Source organism: Synchytrium microbalum, assembly GCF_006535985.1.
Source record: "Synchytrium microbalum strain JEL517 chromosome Unknown SmJEL517_scf0002, whole genome shotgun sequence".
NCBI lineage: Eukaryota > Fungi > Chytridiomycota > Chytridiomycetes > Synchytriales > Synchytriaceae > Synchytrium > Synchytrium microbalum.
This window is the reverse complement of record NW_022158351.1, coordinates 614,598-635,410: the sequence shown is the minus strand read 5'-3', so window position 1 is coordinate 635,410 and position 20,813 is coordinate 614,598. Positions and strand designations below refer to the sequence as shown.

Genomic DNA, 20,813 nt, shown 5'->3' with positions numbered 1-20,813 from the left:
ACTGCTTTTGAAGTCAAGATGGATGAGAAATTGAAGAAGGAAGCAGAGATCCGTCAAGAAGAAGAACAAAAACTTGAAGAAATGAAGAGTGAGTCTCGCGATTGCCAAAAAACAAAGAACGGCAATGACCAGGATTGACACCTGTATTCCAACAGAATCTCATGCTGAAGCATTTGAAGCATCTTCATCAAAAAAGAAGAAGAACAAGAAAAGGAACAAGAAGAATAAAGTCGAGCCCGTTACTCCTGCTGCTTCCAATAAACAGCAAGGCAACACCACAATTCTGCCACCCGCCGCAATCAATAAAAAGTCACAGCCCTCAGCACTTGTACCAGCTGCAGCAATAGGAAGCAAACCACAACCAGCTACATCTCGAAATGTAGAGGAATCCACTGCTATACTACCTCAACAATCAACAACGAGTCAGAACAAAAAAGGAAAGAAGAAGGCTCGTGAATCACCCAATGAGCCGACTTCTTCATTGTCTCCAAATGTGGATGAAATGGTCTCTCGATTCGTTGAAATGGGATTTCCTCGAGAAATAGCATATGCAGTTTTAGTTGAGAACAAGTGTGATTTGAACATCACCATTGATCAACTTACTGCTGCTTGTCCTGCTCGTGATGCTTTGAAGCAGACAAAGGCAAACGAAGCAGTACCAGGAGCAGCGTCATCCTCGTCTGCCCCTGTTACTGCAGGATTAAAGAATAGTTTAAATGGTGGTGGTGTTAGTACTCCCACCATTATGCAAACTAGGCCCGCCGCGGCAGGCCCTGTTGTCTCTTCCAACAAATCGACATACATGGCACCCAAAGACTCGATAAACACGTCCAACGACGTGTCATCGAAATCGAATGGCCATCCTCATTCGAACGTATTGCCCAAGTTGAATAACATACGTTCAGATTCGTATGATATGCCAAAATCGAGTCTGAGTGCTGTTCCCGACTCGAATTTGACCCATAACTGGAATGATATGCCCAGATGGAGTCCAACTGGTTTACAAAACTCAGATGTGAACCATCAGTTGAATGTTTTGGCACAAAAATTGAATGAAAGTATGCCCAAACCGAGTCCAAATGGCATACAAGACCCGAATTCGCAAAATGAATTGTATAATAGGATACCCAAATTCAGCCCCTGTGTCAACCAAAACTCGAATTTGGAGCATGAAGTGAATGTTATGCCCAAATCGTGTCCAAATGTTACGCAAAACTCGAATCCTAATACCATTCAAATGAATAGAAAAGTAAATGGCTTGTCGGTAACATATAACAAGGAGCACAACTTGAATGTTATGCCCAAATCGAGTCCAAATCCGAGCACTACGCATATGAACAAAACAGTAAATGGTTTGTCAGTAACATATACGAAGGCTGAACATAAGGCTGCTGAATTAGGCTCTACCAAAGGCATGCACGACTCGACTGTGGAACCTGGCTTGCATGTTTCGGCACAGAAACTGAACAGCAGCGTGCCAGAACTGAGTCCAAATGTCGAGCATCCTGTTGTTGACAATAGTAGTAGTCCTAGTAGAGAACAATCAACACCAATTCATCGACCAATTGGTGCTGATCATGCTGCTGCTATCACTATGCAGATGCCTCAACGTCCAGGAGTATCAGCTACTACGGCTGTACCCATCGTATCTGCTCAGACTATTCAACCTGCAGTAAACAGTCAATATGATCATCTGTTTGGCCAAGGTCAGCCAGCTGGCTTTGCACAGCAACCACGAACACATCATCAACAACCACAAAATGTGTATAGTGCTCCACCATCATTTTATGGGCACGGAGCGCCAGGGTGTCAAACTCCCGTATATAAGAGTTCCAACGTATACAATTACACGCCTCTGCCACAAGCCATGATGCCAATGCCTAGTAGTACCATATTTGCAGTTCCAATGATGTCACCATCACCATCTTCAACTCCGTATTCTGCTCCACCACAATCTCGCTTCAACCTTGCCAAATACTGGATGTAGTAATGGTGGCGTTGGTGGTATTGAACTGGGTAGTAGCAATGTAAATCATCGCAACCACAACGTCGATCATACTGGATTCTATCATCAAAGTCAGGCAACAAATGGAATTCATCATGGTTATCCAAGCAATTATCGGAAACACCATCAAAGTCAGCCAAACAATCTTTACCACCGAAGTCACCCAGCCAATGTAGGGCACCATCAACAGATTCAAACACCACCACCTCCACCATCATTAGAACCTCTTCATAATTATCCATCGTCTACTGCAGAACTTCCTATTCAAGCAGAATATGAGTATCCAGCTTTTGAGAAGGAATACAATCCACCAGAAGGAAGTCGTACCCGTTATCATAACTCACCAATTCCATATACTACTCATCCACAACAACAACATCATCAACTTGGTGGTCGATCTGGTAATGGTAGTGGTAGTGAACGATCTGGATTTGTGAATGGTCGATCTGTCAATGGTAAAAGTACGGACCGATCTGGATTTGTGAATGGAGGTTCATGTCGAGCAGGACGAGTAACCAACAAAAAGTAATTTGGTTTTCTTGTCGTGTCTTGTTCTTATAATACGAAAAAATGTTGTAGGCTAATTTTACCTTTCTCTGTTTTTAAGTGTCTGTCGTTACTTTGCAAAGCCAGGAGGCTGTCGTCTTGGAGAGGATTGTGGATTCCGTCACACTCAATATTCAGCATAAGGATGCAAAACAAGAAGCTCGGTAGTAGTTGTACGATGTTTGTAAAGGAAAAAGATAGTTTTAAAAACCTCATGCTTTGTATTTTCGTGCAACATAGTCGTAACGTTATTCATAAACAGAGCACAAGAGCGCGTTTGGATTTGAAGAGTTTCTTTGTTTGAACATATGTTCATGCACAACAAAGTCGTCTACAGATTGTTAGCAAGATTCGTATGTGGGACCATTCAATGAAATTCCTTCCAGCAATATTCATCAATATCCCAATTCACCACCATATATTTCTCCTAGCACGACATACAACATGTACAGAAGCAATCATCCTTTCTCATCTCCTGAAATTCCTTCCAGCAATATTCATCAATATACCAATTCACCCCCAAGAATTCCTTCTAGCAAGCCATACAACATATGGAGCTGCAATCAATCATCCTTGCTCATCTCCATGGACACTAACAAGTAACTTTCACAACATACATTTATAAACTCTTGGTGGATATCTGAGCAAGTCCCCCAAGAACGTCGTCTTCCTCCCTTAGTATACTTATGTCTTCCTCCCCATCAACTGCATTACATTTGACAATTCAGGTTCATATTGCAACACTTTTGCATGGCTTAATATGATGAGGCCGACTTGTGCTCTCGTTAGAGCAGCGACAACGTCGTAAACTTGGTACGAGGGGAGCTTCGGACAGTTGATACAATGACGATGGCTGCTTCACCAGCACATGCATCCAGAGTCGAGACTTTGACCTTCAATTCAGACGCTGCAGCTAGACTATTGACGAGTTTCGATTGGGCACAATATGAAGTGACGATATTGATGGAAGATGGATTGAAGCCTTCAGAGACGAGGAATTTTATGAGATGCATGATCGAATCTGCTTCGGTTTCGTTACGAATGGAGATGGGAGTCGTTGCATATTCTTCGCCACGATGCTTTAAAAACATTGCAGGAGTTGGGAATACTTCGTCTCGGATTTCAATAATGGGCCTCAAGCGACGTTCATCGAATCGTGGTTGAACAGGATCTTGATTATAGAAGAGGGTGTTGGTCATATCGAGTATACGAGGATCCGATCGGTAGTCACTCTTTAGGATTGATGTTCTAATATCTATGTTCATGAGGCGTTCCATCAATGATACACCGAGTCCACGGTTTTCAGCTTCACGTGAGAAGCACCTCGGATGTAGCACTTCTGGAGTTTCAGCAATCACCATCTTCAAACAAGCATAAGGGACGGCTGTTACGGCTTCGAGCTCCTCTTCAAACAACGATAAGGGATGGCTGTTACGCCTTCGAGCTCCTTCACTACTGTAGATTCGTCAACCATGCATATAGTAGCTTTATAATCATCCAATAGTTGATTCGGCGCGTTTGCCATAGTTTGATCAACGATGAAGAAAGGCACTAAACTCGTAGCAACGACCTGAATTCAAGAAGCACGTCATTAATTCCATTAGTATTTCCTTCCTAGTAGCTGTCGAAAATTCATTCAAGCTCCTCCTCTTTGAGCTTCTGCGTCCATTTCAGTTTTTTTCAAAACTAGCAATAATATGACGGACGCGACCACGAAAAAGAAAAGCACTTCCGTAGTAGAGAGACAAGATCTGAGTGATCAGGTTGAAAAGGAAATTGCTGATTCCAGTAAGTACACGGCCTTCTTCTCCATTTACTTGAGCGTAAAACGTCTGCCATCAAACACTTTAAGCTGACACACAGTCAAACCAATTGCACATATAGGAACCGTGCGGAGATGGATTGTATGTTCATTTTTGGTGGCTCTCGTCATAGGCTTGCCCATTTGGTACAAGACTACAGAGATTTATCGTGCTCCATTACCACATCAAGATATTACATCTTGGTCAAATCCAAACGTAAATCTTCACATCGTATCAGACGGTTTTATCAGTTGACTTAGTGTTAATATTTATTGTCATCTAGGCTCTGGATACAGTGTTTACAATTCACGTGGAACTCATCGCCCATGCATTCAAACTTGAACCTTTCGTTGCTGATGAAACATCAGACTCCTTGAATGAGATGTTTCAGCAAACAGCGTATATTGCAAACACAACTAGAGTGAATTTGCAATTTACAACGTCTATATCAGCGCTACCCAAATCAAACCTCAAGACATTGCAAGACTTGGTCAACAATGATGATCTAGATGGTGAAACAGGTGTATACAGCCTTCATATTACATGTGGTGGAATACGGGATACTGTACATATAGGACAACGCAGAAGTATATTCTTGGAAGTGCCACCTCCTATATGTAAACAACAAGACAAGTTGACAGATGTAGTGATTCGAGTTATCGCTGGCGTGTTTTCTGGTGAACAAAAGGCTTTACAGAAAGTATTTGCTGCGAAAACCATGCTGAATGTAGGTGATGCAATTATAACCTTCATCAGTATAGTGACCTCAATATTTTTGGCATTGCACATCTTTCTAGGAGGATCACGATAGCATGAGAGTTGTCAAGTTTGCAGATGAATTTCAACTTGTGCTGAGTCTATTTAATGGAAATCCAGCTGATTTACTAGTGTCTTGGGATATTGATCAAGCTGTGAATGGTAAGCTTATGCAACAAGTTCGACTTGATGTACTCCTTTTGCCTCACCTATGCTCCATAGCATATTTAAAGGGATTCTTGAGTCGCCTTGCCAAAGTGTCAACGTTTACTGTGTCGTCTCAGGTATGGATTATTATATGTGTTGGGTTTTCCTGTCTCGGTCTTAATTTTGGTTTCGACAAGATTCAACACTATGCCGGTTTGCCAATTACACCTAAACCACAAACGGATGATAAGGGAACATGGTTTGCTATTGAAACAGAATCACTCAAGCACTTTATTAACTCTGCCGAATGGAATCTAGGTGGGCACCATGGGGCTTTTGTCCACTCTTCTGCTGGGTTGTTGCCTTACAAACGATTCACTTTAATAGCATCATTCGTATCGTCGTCGCCGCCGCTTAACTTTGTCTTGTACGTTCCTGAGGCTTCTGTAATACCTCTTCATATCTTACGTCCAAACGGTAATCCTTGACCTTCAATATTCAGTGTTCTTTTTTCACTTCGAACTGATTCCAAACATCAATAGGTCACAAACTGGAAACAAATGCATTCTTGATACCGCAATGGGGTGGAATAACAATCACAAATCCACCAAACAATACAACAACGACGACCATCAACAAGATTTTGAAGTTTACTCGTGACGATCTAAAGCCTTTCTTGGAGATTGTGGTTGCTCAAATGAGAGGACTTGTTGGTGTTTCTTCCGTTGTTATTGCTGATCAAGTGCTGGTAAGAAGCTGGAGAGACTTGTGTTTCAATTCTTTTTCCCTCCTCATCACATCTCTCTTCAAACAGCCACCAGATACAGTCATAACATATGCGACAGCTCCATTATATGGTATAACACTATTTGAGCTGGATCGACTAGTCCGTAAACGAACTTTGCAATGTGCTTCCGATGCTATTAGCACACTGAAATCATTGCTCACGTTGGTGACTGATATGGGAAACATGGTAGTCAAGGATGAAATCAAGATATTGGTCGAGGGTTCTTTGAGTGCTTTGAAGGAGGTAGATGAGTCACTCTCAGTATTCTCGATAGACACCTATTTTCTTTGGCCTTAACGATCTGCTTTAACTCCAAGGTCAAGGAAGGCATCAAACACAATCATGTGGATGCTAGCATGTCTGCCGCACGTCGTGCTACAGTATTGGCTGAAGAAGCTTTCTTCAATCCTACAATGGTATCGCTTCTCTACTTCCCGACTGAACATCGATATGCCGTGTACATGCCATTGTTTGTCCCAGTTGCTGTACCTTTCTTGGCAGTGATTATCAAGGACTTCAGGGTCTGGATGGAAGCTCGTAGAGCCTTTAAAGCCAAGAAGGATTAGCACTTGTTTGAAGCAGGAGCTCTGCCACGCGAAATCAACCTGCATCGTAGTCATAATAGTGTACAATTGAACATATACATTGATTAGTCGTGAGTGTGCTTTTGATATGGAGGAAGCTCATCAGAGTGGTATGCCTTTGCGTCGCTTTCTACCTTGTTAGATACGAAACGCGTCATCTCTTGCTTGAACTATGATGAGCGTTCATTTCTAGTAGTTCGTAGTTCGAGTAATAAATCGCTCCGCTCGCTGGCCCGTTACTGTCTACACCGTCGTCACGATCTTCTTGCTCTCTTCTTCCTCCAAATTCCAACATTTCAAAACACATAGAATAGCAGAAAGCAGATCAATAGGATACCTTAGTGTATAGAGTGAGACAGATGGCAGCTGCATCCCTAGACCGAAAAGTAAGCGGCACTCTGTCTATGAAATCTATGCTCATAATGGCAAAGCGAGTGACTCTCATTTTTGCTCACATTATTTTCTATCGAATTAGCTTACCCCTATTATCAATGGATTTAACAAAGTCAATGACGACAATAATCTCATCTTGCAAATCATCAAAACAACTGCTGTCGAGTTGGCAGATTCAACATCTTTTGACAAACAAGAAAAGCTCGATCATTTAACAGAACTAGACACCGCCATGCGCGACTACTTGGACCATGTAGCATTCGCTGCTCGCTCAAAAGCCGTACTGGAAGAATTGAAGAGCATGAATCCACCACCAAACAATCTCGAAGACGAGTATAAAGCTCGGCTAGCTGCTGCTGTTGAAACATATACAAGCAAGACACCAGCTGAAAAGTATTATAATGTAAGAGACTACAAGACGTTTCGAGAGGGATTACACAGTGCAGGTCCAAATGCCAACAAACCATTCAGGATGTGTGAGATTGAGGTCGACTTTGGAGAAGGTAGAGGTGAAGAGGATGACGATGATGTGGAAATGAATGTCGATAAGAAGAGCTTTATGTGTCCTCTTCTCGTGAGTGCTTTCAGGGTTTCAGTCTCTGCTCTGCAGATCAAACTCATACTCTGCAATTCTGCAAAACAGGGCAAGACTATGGAAGACCCATATACATGTAAAAAATGCAACCATTCGTACTCATATGCAGGAATAATGAACCATCTCAGCAAAAGTCCAGCTGGAGCTGAATGTCCTATTGCCGGGTGTCGAATTATTTTGACTGAAAAGGACTTGGAACGTGACAAGGCTCTCGAACGACAAATCAGACTAGATAAAGAGCGAAAAGATTTAGAGAAAGCTAGAGGAGATGGTTCTGATGAGGAGGAAGAAGTGTAAGACTCATGTCACCTATATATGAAGACTATGTAAAGTAATATTGCACATCAGTTTGTAAACAATAAGCCTTGATAAACATGTATACACATTAAGCCTCTCCATACAAATTACGGCTTTGAATGGTGTTCCTTTTGACTATGCACTAATACAGGTGGCAGAATACCCGGTGCAGCACGCGGTGGTCCCGCTACATCCGTTCTTTACCATGTTTACTTGAATGGCCCCGGTGTTGCTCCTGGCTCTGAAGTGGCCGACGCAACACGTATCATCAGTCCCAGCAGTGTTCACACTAGGCGATCCGCTTCCCACATTGAGCTGGGCCTTGAGATTAGTAGAGCCAGTTTTGAAAAGACCAGATTTGCAATTTGTCTAAGAGTTGTGGTGCATGTGAGTTCACAAATCTCATTGTTGTCAATTTTGCAGACGACACATACGGCAGTATAGCAAGTAATCTCGTCAGACGTGCCGGAATAGATGGCATAAAAGGTAATGCCAGCGTGTTTAGTGGCAGCCAGTTCGAATGCATTGGTAGCACTGGTACCCATTCGTGGATTTGGATAGTAGATGGATCCTGTGTTGTAAAGATGTAAGCGACAAACGACTAAATGCGAAAAGCTGAAACTTACCACTTGGATAAAATCCAAACACGTTGCTGTCATAAATGTTTTGACTACCGCAAGTCGAGCTCAATGGATTAGCAGCACCGGTGAGGAGACAACTATCAAGCCCCTGCATTCCTCCAGAGATTGCGATGAAAGTCGAAACGGACGTGTACAGACTCAGATACTCCAATGCATGCAGACTGACAGTAACGCCCATACTGTGGGTGACCAACGCTACCGTTGTCTTGCCTGTGTATGTCTTCACATCTTGAATAAAGTTGCCAATTAGGTTGGCGGTAGTTTCTGAGTGATAATTGTACTGGGGAGATCCTTGTTGTGAGGTAGACAACCAAGTGATGCCAAACAAGTTACAGCCGTTGTACCCAGCAGCCTTAAGAATAGTATGATGAATATTGTGACTTTGATGCAACGCAGACATAGGAACAGAGTGCCATAGAAATAACTTCATGAGCTACCTGGAATGAAGCTAGTGATCCTGCACCACCAGTAGATGAGCTGGCACTCCAAGCAGCGGAATTGTCTCCATTTCCATGAACAAAAATTACAGGGATGAAACTTGATGAACAACCAGTGGCACCACCTAAAGGAAACGTAATAGCGTTTAAATTTGGGCGATGCACTCCCGCAGAACCAAATAACAGAGTTAAAACATCCTTACGTACCAAAACCTCCGTATGGAGCATTCCTTGGACTGAAACCTCCAGTGAATTGAGCAGACACTACTGACGTTAAGGAGGCGACAAGAGCTACTACCAGTATTTGCAACATGTTGTTATGTAGCTATAGTTGCTGTTTGGTGTTTTGATCTTGTGCTCACGAAACAAATCCATGATGTCCTTTTGCCCACGTGAGGTTACATGAGACGGACTTCCATTCGTTATTGTGAAGGCATGCAGGGCTTATTTTTTAAGATGACGGTTTGTGTTAGCTATGGAGTCGAGAGTTGTGGAACTTAATAGCTTGTATTGGAGTTTGATGACTTGATGATTTTGCGGCGAGCAGGCTTGAACATGTCGAATCTGTCGCTTGTACTAGATTCAAAGACGGAAGCAGTTCCAATACTTTTCTGGTCCGCGACTACGGGCTTGTTTCTTATGATTGTCCAAGTGTAAATCGTAAAATGTTTCAAAAATGACAATTTAAGATCAACACTTCACGCAAAAAGCTGTCGATTACAGGCGTCCAAAATGAGTGCGGATGTGCACTAGAAGACGTTTTGTTCGCTGGACTGAAAGCGTTTGGCTCAAATTAGTGCCATTTAAGCTAAAACTACTTCTGCGGCAGTCTACAGGCTCAAATGTGTACAGAGTTGGCTGCTATGAAGCTACAAGCTCAACGTCCAAAGGACACGTGGGAAGCATCAGTAGCAGCATGAGGGGCAACAGCGTCAACAGCCGCAGAAGAAAGGCCTCAGCCAGCCGCTTCTAGTAATATTTGTCAATAATTTATAACGTTAGAACTTTGTACTTGTAACAGCATTCATGTGTCTATACCGCTTTGTAACCTTCTCCAATATCTTTAAACACGCTTCATGCAACTAAATCAAGCACATATCCCTTTTGTGATTTATATGCACATTGTATTCTCAATCATTTACTCCTATTGTGGTCCTCGCACTCCATTCAGCCAGTCATTACATTAATGAGTCTCGGACGGTGCACTCGTAGCAGCAGCACCATTACTAGTTCCACTCGCGGTACGAAACAAGGACGACCCACCACCACCGCCCACACTCAAAGTAAAACACGGTTGCCCACCCATCATTCCCATGGCATACACATTAACCCGCTGTCCACCGAGGTTCAGATTAAAGCTATTGGTATTGGTATTATTGGTCGCTGGTGCTAGTTGCTGTTGATGGATTTGGATGATACGTGGCTGTTGTTGTTGCTGAAGATTAGATGCTGTTGGAAGATGTGCGGATGGTGTAGTTGTTGACGAAACAGCTGGTGGAGGAGGAGAAAGCCATGTAGACATCATGTTTGACTTTATGGTCGATAGGAGGGATGTAGCTGAAGATGATGCTGGAGTATTAGGGCGACCGATAGTAGTGAGGCTCGCTGATGTAGTAGATCCGTCACCGGTAAAAGTAGCTTTGCCAGGTCCTTTGGTGAGATTTTTACGTGGTTGGTACTTGTAATGTGGGTATCTGGTGATGTAGGAAGATGCTCTAGTGTCATTTCAAGCAAAAAAAGGATGAAATTCCACGGATCATAAGTTCATACAACTTACTTTTCACGATGTGCCTTCTTCTCCTCCTCAGCCTTGGCAGTATACGTAGCCTTGACTTCAGGAGACTCATTCTGCCACATTGAAGCCACAATCTTAGAAATCACATTATTATTTAGGACTTTGCCAGCAGAGTTCTTGTATTGGCTTGTAATTGCGGCGTGTCTTTCACGACGGTACAGTATGAAAGCTGTTTGTTTTGTAAAAAATTGGAAAAGTTAGCCAGGAGAGAGCAAAAACAAGAACATGAGTTTACTCATACGTACAATTTGGTGGACGAGGAATCGTAGCGACACGATTCTTCTTGTTGTTTTTCTTGATTCCATCAACTGGTGTAGCAGCGACAGCAGTGTCTTCAGAATCTATATCCATTGATCCAGCAGAAGCATCAGATTCCACTTTGACTGGAGAAACAGCATCACTACCATCCAACGTATCAACGGACGTTCTCGATTCACTCTTAAACTTCTTGGTGCTACCCTTCCTAGTCTCATCTGCAGCGGCTCCACCCCTTCTGGCCTTCTTCTTGATATGTCTCGTCTCCTCCTTTATAGTATTCGTGTCATCACTGTCCCCATTCAAAGTACAGCTACTCTCATACTCCGATTTAATAGCAGCAAGACAGGCAGACGAAGGCGACACATCCGCCAGCGACAGAGTCATAGCATTCATAGTCTGTGACAATGACGCACGTCGTTTGCTCGACGACTTGGCCGCAAACACAGAAGCTTCCAATTCCACCATATGGTGATGCTCACCACTCGATATAGCAGATATGAGCGATATTTCATGATATCCATTCGGCGCTGAAGTAATAATCGGTGATGCGAAACAGTCTGTGCCATGTTGTAGCGGTGGTGATGAAAAGACATTCGAGTTTTCACGGAGGCGTAAACAGGATGTTGAAAAGCATGATCCGGTTGATGATGCACGTGGGATGCTGCCTAATGGTGGTGGGCGCATTCGTGTATCGGTGGTGATGACAGTGGGGGTGTTCCTCGTATTCATTGATTGATGATGTGACGCGTCACGACGAGAAACAGGTGTTTCCCATAGGTCGGTGGAAGAAGGTACACGTAAATCACCTAGCGTGGCATTGTTTTGGTCTCCAAATAGTCCAAATATCGGGCGTCCGCCAAAGTAGGCTTCGTGCGAAGTAATATGAGTTTGGGTGATGTCGTTTGTCATGTAGGGAGAACCAACTACGAATTGGGATACTGCGTCCATTTTGCCGTGATATATGTTGCTGCTGAAGTGGGTGCTAAAGATTACAAGGTTTATGATTCGTGGGAGGTGCGATTCTCGTGTGGTGGTGCTGCGACTGAATCAGATGAGCGCAGTATTTTCAAGGATGCTGGACAAACCAAACATGCACTCGCTTTTTCGGTTCGCGGTTCTCGATCACCATAGAGATTTCTAATATGAGTTTTATATGTTTTTACTACATAGGAATGAGGAGCACTGCGCCTTTCACAACACTAATGCTTTTGTACAAATATATTCATCGTTTTTCTTCAGCCAGCACTTTTGCAAATTCCCCTAGTATTGAGGAGACACTGGAGACATCCTCCAAATAAAATTTGGCCTCTGTTTCCTTCTTGCCAACAGTAGCGGTGATGGCCTGAGGGTGTTCACGTAAGTTCGCGAACACCACTTCATCTGTCTTTCCATCCCCAATGCACAAGATAAAGTCCACGTCAGATGAATCATACCCATTCAAGTCACGCAAGATGGCTCTGGCAGCTGTAGCCTTGTCCACGGATGCAGGTCGCAATTCTAGAGTTTTGTTGCCCAAGATGATCTAACAGAGTGGTGGGATTTTTGGTAGAAGTTCCGAATAAACTAGAATACTAGATCGAGCAAATCCTGTAGGATTCGTCAACAAGGTCACCCAAAACCAATGCACACTCACCGAAACAGCCATATGACTCAATATCTTTTCCAAATTCACCTGCAACTCAGCGGCTTGCCAAGTGCCGAATTCGGGATCAGTGTTGCGGTAATGCCAAGTGATATTGACTTCCTTTTCTTCAATAAAACTACCGGGTGTTCGTTCAGTGTAGTGTTTGAAGAGTGGTCGGATAGTTTCTCGCCATGATGGATCGACTGAGTCTACTAGTGCATACCTGTAGACGTGAAGAAAGCTCAGATACTGTTCAAAAGGCCAATAGCCAAAAAAAAAAGGTTATATAAAAAATGCATACCATCCGTCTTGACGTCGTCGAGCAGCTACTTCTCGAAGAGACGGAGAAGGTACTGATGACCCACTCATATTGGGAGAACCTGCAGAATCCAATTCCTCAAATTCCAAACCAGGTTTGTTGGGGTGGCGGTAGAAACAACCATGTTCAGCAGATAGTCCAACACCTGTATCAGCAAACCAGCGATCTAGATGCAGACGAGAACGACCAGACAAGATATATACATATACGTCGGGATGAGATCCAAGTTTGGTCAAGGTATCGAGAATGGAGGATGATGGTTTGGCAAATTCAGGTAATTTATGGGCTGTAGTCAGGGTACCATCATAATCCAGGAAGATGATCTGAATCAAAAATGAAATCAGACACAAATTGATATTCAATGGCATACGAAAAGCGGTAAAAAAAATTCATTGAAAGCTAACGATTGCATACCTTCTTTCGATGCGAGGCACGGAAACGCTCAGTGACAATATCAATGGTAAGCCTGGGCAAATTCATGCGACTCTGATACTCTTCACTGATACGTCTCAACTCTTGCACAAAGTTGAATCCCCAAAACGCTGCCGTATACTTTTGTACATACTTCCACAACTTTTGATGGTTTGACTTTCGAGCCTCATCCTTCATAGTGACTGCATCCAAGATGGCTTGAGCCATTTCTTCAGTATTCCAAGGATTGACAATAATCGATCCATTTAGAGATTGAGCAGCTCCAGCAAACTCGGACAAGATCAAGACACCATTCTTTTGTTCTTGGCAGCATATGTACTCGTACGATACCAGATTCATACCATCTCGAGTTGACGAGACGATACAAGCATCAGCGACAGCATATAGAGCGGTAAGTTCTTCAAAGCTAATAGATTTATGCATAAAGTGGATTGGAGTGAACTCGACTGTTCCAAAACGACCATTAATCCTTCCAACGAGTTCATTCACTACTGTTTGCAAGTGCTGGTACTCTTCGACGTCTTGTCGAGAGGGTACAGCGACTTGCACCAACACGACTTTTTCAGACCATTCAGGATGATTTGCAAGGAAGAGTTCTAGAGCATGCAGCTTTTGGGGTACACCTTTGATATAGTCTAGACGATCGACACCTACAAGTAGCTTGACGCCACGAAACTTTTCTTGGAGAAGAGCTATACGAGCTTGTACCTTTGGGTTTTGTAGTCCTTCGGCAAACTTTTCTGGATCTATACCAATTGGGAAGGTTCCTACATGTACTTGACGGCCTTCGAAGTCGACTCCATTCGGAGCAGTATGGAGACCAAGAATACGAGTGCAAGACGATAGGAAGTGACGAGCGTAATCATATGTATGGAAACCAATCAAGTCCGAGGACAGGACACCCAACAAGACTTGTTTCCTTACTGGCAATATCCTACATTGCAAGGAAGGCAGCAAGGTCAGATCTGACTCAGATTATCCAGGCGAAAAGAAAGAAGGGCCGTAACACTGCATGTCAACTAACCTATAGACTTCACTAGATGGGAATGGAGTATGAAGGAAGAAACCAATCTTTACACCCTTCTTTGACGAGATAAGTTGTCGTAATAGCTGCGGTACGAGCATGAGATGGTAGTCATGAATCCAGACCAAGTCTCCATCCTGTACGATTTTAGCAATCTCTTGAGCAAACTTTTGGTTTGCAGCCTGATACGCTTCCCAATGGTCTTCATTGAATGATATTTCACCAGGGTGGTAGTGGAAGAGTGGCCACAAGATGCTATCGTGTGTTTCTTCGATAAGATTTTTTTGGTATGTTTGATGATCAAAGTCAAATTACCTGTTTGAGAAGCCATTGTAGTGCTTGTCAGCGATTTCATCATCCAGAAAGACGGGAACACAACGATGCTGTTGCATCAATTGTTCTCGAATAGGTTCACGTTCTTCACGAGTTATGCCAGGACCTAAGTAAGTTGAGGTTAGCTTGACACACAGGTGGAATTGTTGCAAAAATGCAAGTAGGCAAGCAGATCAGTCTTGTACAGACTAGCTAGAGCATATTGATCCAACCATCTTATCTGGATTGGATGAGACTAAACATGCATAAAGCTCCAACACAATCAGCACATCAGATGTAATAAATTACCAGGCCAGCCCATCCAAATGAAGGAAGTTTCCTTCTTGAGACCAGATAGAGCCGAGACCAGACCTCCAGAAGACATGCTCATTTGGTAGCGTCCAGTTTCTGCAGTTTTGGTCATTGTTATAGGAAGGCGATTAGATATGATGATGAGTCGATCAGCAGGAGCCTTGGCATCCGCAGGTGCATCCAGTTCGACGACCATGGCAGCTATCAAGAAAAAACAAATCAAAGTGCTGTTAAGCTTTGTCCGAAATTTTGACAAAGTTTCAAGCAGCAACATGCGGGAAATCTAGGCACAAGGAGCGTGCAGGTTTTTGATAATATTGATATATTCTGGTAATTCATTGCCTGGACGCGTATGGATGCCCAGTAAGAAAAGAAACGTCAAAGAGCACAGGTCAAAGTCGACCAGACTGCTGACTAGATCGCAAAACACGCTCTAAATGCATAATACAACATCTGCGTACGTGTATTTTATTGCATTGTACTAAGCGATGATCGCGATTTGTTGCAAATGCCAATGTTATTTTTTGTCCATCAATCAAGATCAAACCGGTGCCCACTTTCATTGGCACAACTTTTGGCAACATTCAAGCAATTGAGAACTGAACGAAGCCAAAATGAGCGAAGTTGTTAATGTATGTATCAAGACAAACCAGCCAGGTCTGCAAGAGGACTACAGGTTCTCTACAAGGCCTTCCGCCACAATCAGAGAAATCAAGGAACAATTGTCTGAACATTTCAACAACCCGGTGGACTCACTAAGGCTCATTTCTGCTGGCAGACTACTGGAGGACACTGCCCTTTTATCTCACATTCCAAAGGTAGGATCCCTTGTGAAAAGTTGGATCGTATCACGCACACAATCGCCATTAATCACTCACTTGGCACTTCCCGGCGTCCTACCAGATTCCCGACACTTCCACTATCGTCATACATTTGGTAACAAGATATGCCATTCACCCTACTCCAACAACAGCCGCTGCTCCTGTCGCAAAACCGTCGTCTGTTGGTGATTCATCTTCAAACACACAAACCAACACACCGCCGCCGATAACACAACAGACACGACAGAATGCACCAAACTCTTGGCCGTTTGCTCTTCCATTCCAAGTGGTCTACATCAAGTAAGGAAACCCGCCTTGCAATGTTCGGACTCCATGTGTCACTAACTCTTGTTACTTTTCAAGTGGCCTACCATATGCCATGGCACCAGCCTATCCAACACCACACTCTAGTAATCATAACTATAATCCAACCACCATACAACAAACAACACCAGCAACAGCACCTCCACTTCACCAGCAGCAACAACAACAGCCCGAGCCTCTCCCAAACCAACAACCTCCAGCACAACCAATGGCACAACAAAACCGCTTCTTCAACATGGACGACGAATTCGGTGAACGAGCTGGTCAACAGTCATGGTGGTGGCTGCTCATAAAGCTAGGATTCTTTTTATTCATATTCGGTCAACAGGCAAACATCTATCGATTATCCGCCATGGTTGTCACTGCATGTGTCATATTCGTCGTCCAATTAGGTATAATTAGAGTGCCTACATTTCGTTATCCGTTTATACGAGAGAATCGACCCGTAGAGATTGGCAACGCTGCTGTACAACCGCCAGTACAACAACCTATAGGACAACATGTAGATGAACCTGTAGTAGCAGCAGCAGAACGTCCTGATGTCGTAAATGCTCCTATACAACAGCAACAACCGATGACGGCTATTCCACAACCAGGATTGCCAGTGGCTCAAGATGGTGTTTTAGGACATGCTGCGCAATTGGTGGTTAGGTTCTTTACTACCTTGATACCGGAAGCTGCATAGATGTCGTTTGAGGATGTTTGGAGGATTTGTGAAACATGACGAATAGAGCATTGAAAATCTTTCGTTCTTGTCTTGTATAGAAATTTGGCCTCAAAACACAACAATATAAGTCGGGTTCTTTAGTATGAAAATGGTGTAATGACATTGTTGTAGAGTTTTTTGGAGTTTTGGAATCATGAAAACCTGAGAGACACAGACTTTGACGTTACTGAACAAGATCAGAGACATTGATGCTGAGCTGCGGTACCAGATGTCTTTTATATTGACACACACAGATTCAGACACTCTACACCCAGAAATTACACCAAAGTCTCAGACTCTTTATACTGACAGCAGGTTCCAAAGGTCGACCGGTTACGCAGACTTTCCGTGGTCGACGATTTCAGGCATACCTTGGTCTGACGTCTAAGTAGTTCAAAGATGAGAGACAGTCACTGAAGTTAACGTGTAAACTGCCTCTGTAAGAGCCATTGCGGAAACGACTCTGAGGGAAGAGACATACACAGAATTTACACCTCAAAGCGGCAGCAGGAATAGTCTCTGTGCACATGGCACACTTTTTGGTGGCAGGAGTTTTAGCAACCAAAGCAGGTGCAACGTGTAAGAACACCTCAGTGTAAGCCTGCAAAGTGAAAGTAACACCGTTATAGCAAATTGATGATGAATCTAAGCAAAATGTCATGCGAGCTGTCTCGTACCTTGACAGCGAGAAAGACAATGACGGCAGTAACCAGGAATGAGATCAGAAATTGAATGAAACGGCCATAATTCCAAGAAATACCCCCAACAGCTTGAAGTTGAGCAATGGTGTTGATGTTGTTACGGTCAACGCCCAACGTAGCGCATGATGATGCATTTGGTGCTCGGAGTGTAACTTACAGATCCTGATGTTGATTGTGAAATGTTGTGCAGTTAAGAGTCATGTATGCCATAGCAAAACATCGGATTTGGGACGATGATTCCACTCACAGCAAAGTTACCAGCAACACCAGCAAATGGCATAACAACATCAGCCACAAGAGAACAGACGACTGCTGTAAATGCAATTCCCATAACTATTCCAACATCCAAATCAACTGAGCGATGGCACATTGCCACGACTGATGAAAGCAGAGAAAGGTTTGCCCCAATCTATGGCGGCAGTTGCAACACCTCGTCCACCACCTATTACTGCTTGCCCTGATTTGGAGAAACGGCTGTGTTCTTCGTTCGTAGCAGACATCTGTCTGGTGGCTGGTTGGGTAGTCTTGATCTACAAATCGAACAGTCGGATCAGTACTCATATATGACGGTATTAAGCTGCAGTTCTCAGATCGATTTCCGATCTTATGATGCGTTCTTCACTCAAAAGCTTTGTGCTACTTTTTCTGGCACTACTCTTTCAGAGGCACTGACTGCCGCAAACTTGAACAGTGATGCAAATAGGAGATACATATACCTGAGATTCTTTGTGACATATCTTCATTTGATAAGAAGAGTCAGCACTGTATTGGTTTTGTAGTGGAAATAATCTTGGCCTCGAACTTTTTGTACTTTGAGGAACCATCCAACAGCGACGACCTTGGAGTCATAGATACAGATTGCGCTTTATATTGATACAGATAGGTAGAAAATTCTAGATACAGTAAATACACATAAGTTTGACACTTTGTCTACATTTGTAGCAGCTTCAGAGATGACTTAAGAGTTTAAGCAGACTTTCCGTGCTCCATGATCTCAGGAGCAACTTGGTCAGCGGTCTAAATCATTAAAGGAAAGTGAGAATCACAGTGAGCCGTTGTCGTTAAACCTGAATCGGTCGCGAACCGCAGAAACGATCAAGATTTTGGCACTTACACAATATTTGCACTTCAATGCAGCTTGAGGTATGCTTTCTGTACATTTTGCACAGTTCTTAACAACAGGTTCAGCTTTAGGAGCAACAAGTACAGGGGCAACGTACAAGAAGACTTCAGTGTAAGCCTACGTTAATGAACGCAAGTAAATGTTAAAACGAAGAATTGAGAATCAAAAACTAAAACGCTCATAATCTGCTCTACCTTGACTAAAAGGAAGACAATAGCGGCAGTAATTAAGAAGGAGATAACGAATTGTAGGAATCGTCCATAGTTCCAAGAGATACCACCAACAGAGGCAAGTTGGGCAATGGTATGGATGTTGTTACAGTCGACACCCAACGTAATGCAAGATTGTGCATTGGGTCCTCGGAGAGTGACGTACAGATCAGCAAAGTTGGATCCACCGGCAAGACCAATGAATGGCATGATGATATCAGCGACGAGGGAGTTTACTACTGCGGTGAATGCAGCGCCCATGACGATACCAACTGCCAAGTCAACGACATTGCCACGGGAGATGAAAGCGGCGAAGGCCTATACGGTCGTGACCATTTCTTTGGTGAGCAAGACGTACTAAATACTTGGATTAGATTAGCTATGAGGAACACTTACTTTGCCCCAAGCCATAGCGACACCGGCAACTTTCTTCCCACCACCTACAACAAACTTGCCAGACTTGGCAAAGCGGCCTTGTTCTTCATCCATGGTTACGATTTCAGATGGTGCAGCTACAAGTCGAGAAATGAGTATAGTTTGGATGTTAGGAAATTCATTAATGAGATATGGCGAGGAAGGAGGTATAAGAAGACATACCAGACATTTCCGTAGTTGATTATTGATCTAAAAGTACAAACAGTCCAACAATTAGTAGTGAACTCAAATGCGTGTGTGTGGTTTCCTCCAAGCAAAAAGAATGTAACAAGCGCAAGCAGTTCTGAGCTCGTACAATAGATGGAAACGTAGTTCCTGAGATTCTGAAAGCTTCTTTCTTTAAAGGAGCTAGTTGCAACAAGTTTCAAACAAATGTCGCTCAAAAGACCGCATTCACAGAGAACTGGCGCACATCGTGACCACTTGTACTGCAGATCAAGTAGCAATAAAAGAATGGACTCATACCTTGAGTTTGAGCTGTGGATGTTGGTTTGATTGTGTTTGATTGAAGTGACCGGTACTGGATTGACTTGGCTTCTTGCTTCTTGGAGAGGCGTTCGAAATTGACGACAACAAACGAAACAAAAGACAAACTTCCAATCGAGCGCAAGAAAAACAGAAAGGCACAAACTGGTCACTTTCTTCCGTTTCGCATAGTCCGAGCTTATTGCCTACTATGGACTATACCATGGACTTCAACTTTTCAACGATGAGTGAGGAGGCAAACATCCTGCAAGTTGAAACAAAGAATGAGGAAGTGATAGAAGTTGGTATGGACTGTAATACTGAAACCAAACCAGGAGAACGTGGATGTACTACCATCAACTCTCTTCCACCTGTATGTTCATATGTCATTTCATCGGATAAGAACTTTAAACTCAAACATCAAACAATCAATTCCACAAACAGGAGATCCTAAGTCATATACTCAGTTTCGTTGCAAAACAATGGACTTCAAACTCTCTAGTGTCTCGGAGATGGCATTCTTGCATCTCCGATATAGAAGTTGCGGAAGTGGTTTATGGAGAAGCACTCTTCAAGATCTTACAGAGACTGCCTCATATCAAGCACCTGACAATCAAGGCACATAAGAAACGGAATCATCAACAACGTAGACCGGTATCGAACTCACCACCTCGAACTTTGGCGATACTTGCTATTCCGTCACTTAGGACTTTGGTTGCTCCTTTGACGGGCTCTACATTGACTCTAGCGTTGAATTCGCCGTTAACAAAGCTTAGGTTCTCTCAGCCGTATCCTTTATCGCCTATAACTATAACGAGCAGCTCGTCAGATGATGAGGATTTTGATATTGCTGATACGATTATTGATGGTACTGGACGAGCATTGACGAATCGGTTTCAGGTACCTTGGTTCTGGATTGATTTGAAGTCTCTTTTGACTCTAATCCATCTCAACAATAGTCTC

At 43.3% G+C, this 20,813-nt stretch overlaps 5 protein-coding genes across 5 annotated transcripts; 1 reads left to right on the top strand and 4 right to left on the bottom strand.

The window, feature by feature from the left end:
* Positions 1-4,248: 4,248 nt before the first annotated feature.
* On the top strand, positions 4,249-6,609 carry SmJEL517_g00595 (uncharacterized protein; the record flags this gene model as incomplete). The annotated part of the gene is made up of 9 exons (XM_031166524.1): positions 4,249-4,339; positions 4,436-4,569; positions 4,637-5,080; positions 5,151-5,271; positions 5,332-5,393; positions 5,454-5,733; positions 5,799-6,004; positions 6,071-6,286; positions 6,361-6,609. 9 exons carry the CDS (start codon positions 4,249-4,251, stop codon positions 6,607-6,609), a joined length of 1,803 nt encoding a protein of 600 aa, XP_031027549.1.
* A 3,564-nt stretch (positions 6,610-10,173) lies between these two features.
* Positions 10,174-11,991, bottom strand: SmJEL517_g00594 (uncharacterized protein; the record flags this gene model as incomplete). Its single annotated transcript, XM_031166523.1, has 3 exons — positions 10,174-10,705; positions 10,768-10,954; positions 11,031-11,991. 3 exons carry the CDS (start codon positions 11,989-11,991, stop codon positions 10,174-10,176), a joined length of 1,680 nt encoding a protein of 559 aa, XP_031027550.1.
* Positions 11,992-12,265: 274 nt separating this feature from the next.
* Positions 12,266-15,262, bottom strand: SMI593 (alpha,alpha-trehalose-phosphate synthase (UDP-forming); the record flags this gene model as incomplete). Its single annotated transcript, XM_031166522.1, has 7 exons — positions 12,266-12,565; positions 12,677-12,890; positions 12,969-13,309; positions 13,401-14,352; positions 14,443-14,697; positions 14,758-14,881; positions 15,064-15,262. 7 exons carry the CDS (start codon positions 15,260-15,262, stop codon positions 12,266-12,268), a joined length of 2,385 nt encoding a protein of 794 aa, XP_031027555.1.
* A 1,988-nt stretch (positions 15,263-17,250) lies between these two features.
* On the bottom strand, positions 17,251-18,118 carry SmJEL517_g00592 (uncharacterized protein; the record flags this gene model as incomplete). Its single annotated transcript, XM_031166521.1, has 5 exons — positions 17,251-17,301; positions 17,399-17,518; positions 17,595-17,770; positions 17,877-17,996; positions 18,049-18,118. The coding sequence occupies 5 exons, from the start codon at positions 18,116-18,118 to the stop codon at positions 17,251-17,253; spliced, it is 537 nt and encodes a 178-aa protein (XP_031027556.1).
* Positions 18,119-18,584: 466 nt separating this feature from the next.
* Positions 18,585-19,554, bottom strand: SmJEL517_g00591 (uncharacterized protein; the record flags this gene model as incomplete). The annotated part of the gene is made up of 5 exons (XM_031166520.1): positions 18,585-18,635; positions 18,733-18,858; positions 18,936-19,268; positions 19,347-19,462; positions 19,548-19,554. The coding sequence occupies 5 exons, from the start codon at positions 19,552-19,554 to the stop codon at positions 18,585-18,587; spliced, it is 633 nt and encodes a 210-aa protein (XP_031027553.1).
* Between the last annotated feature and the right edge of the window lie 1,259 nt (positions 19,555-20,813).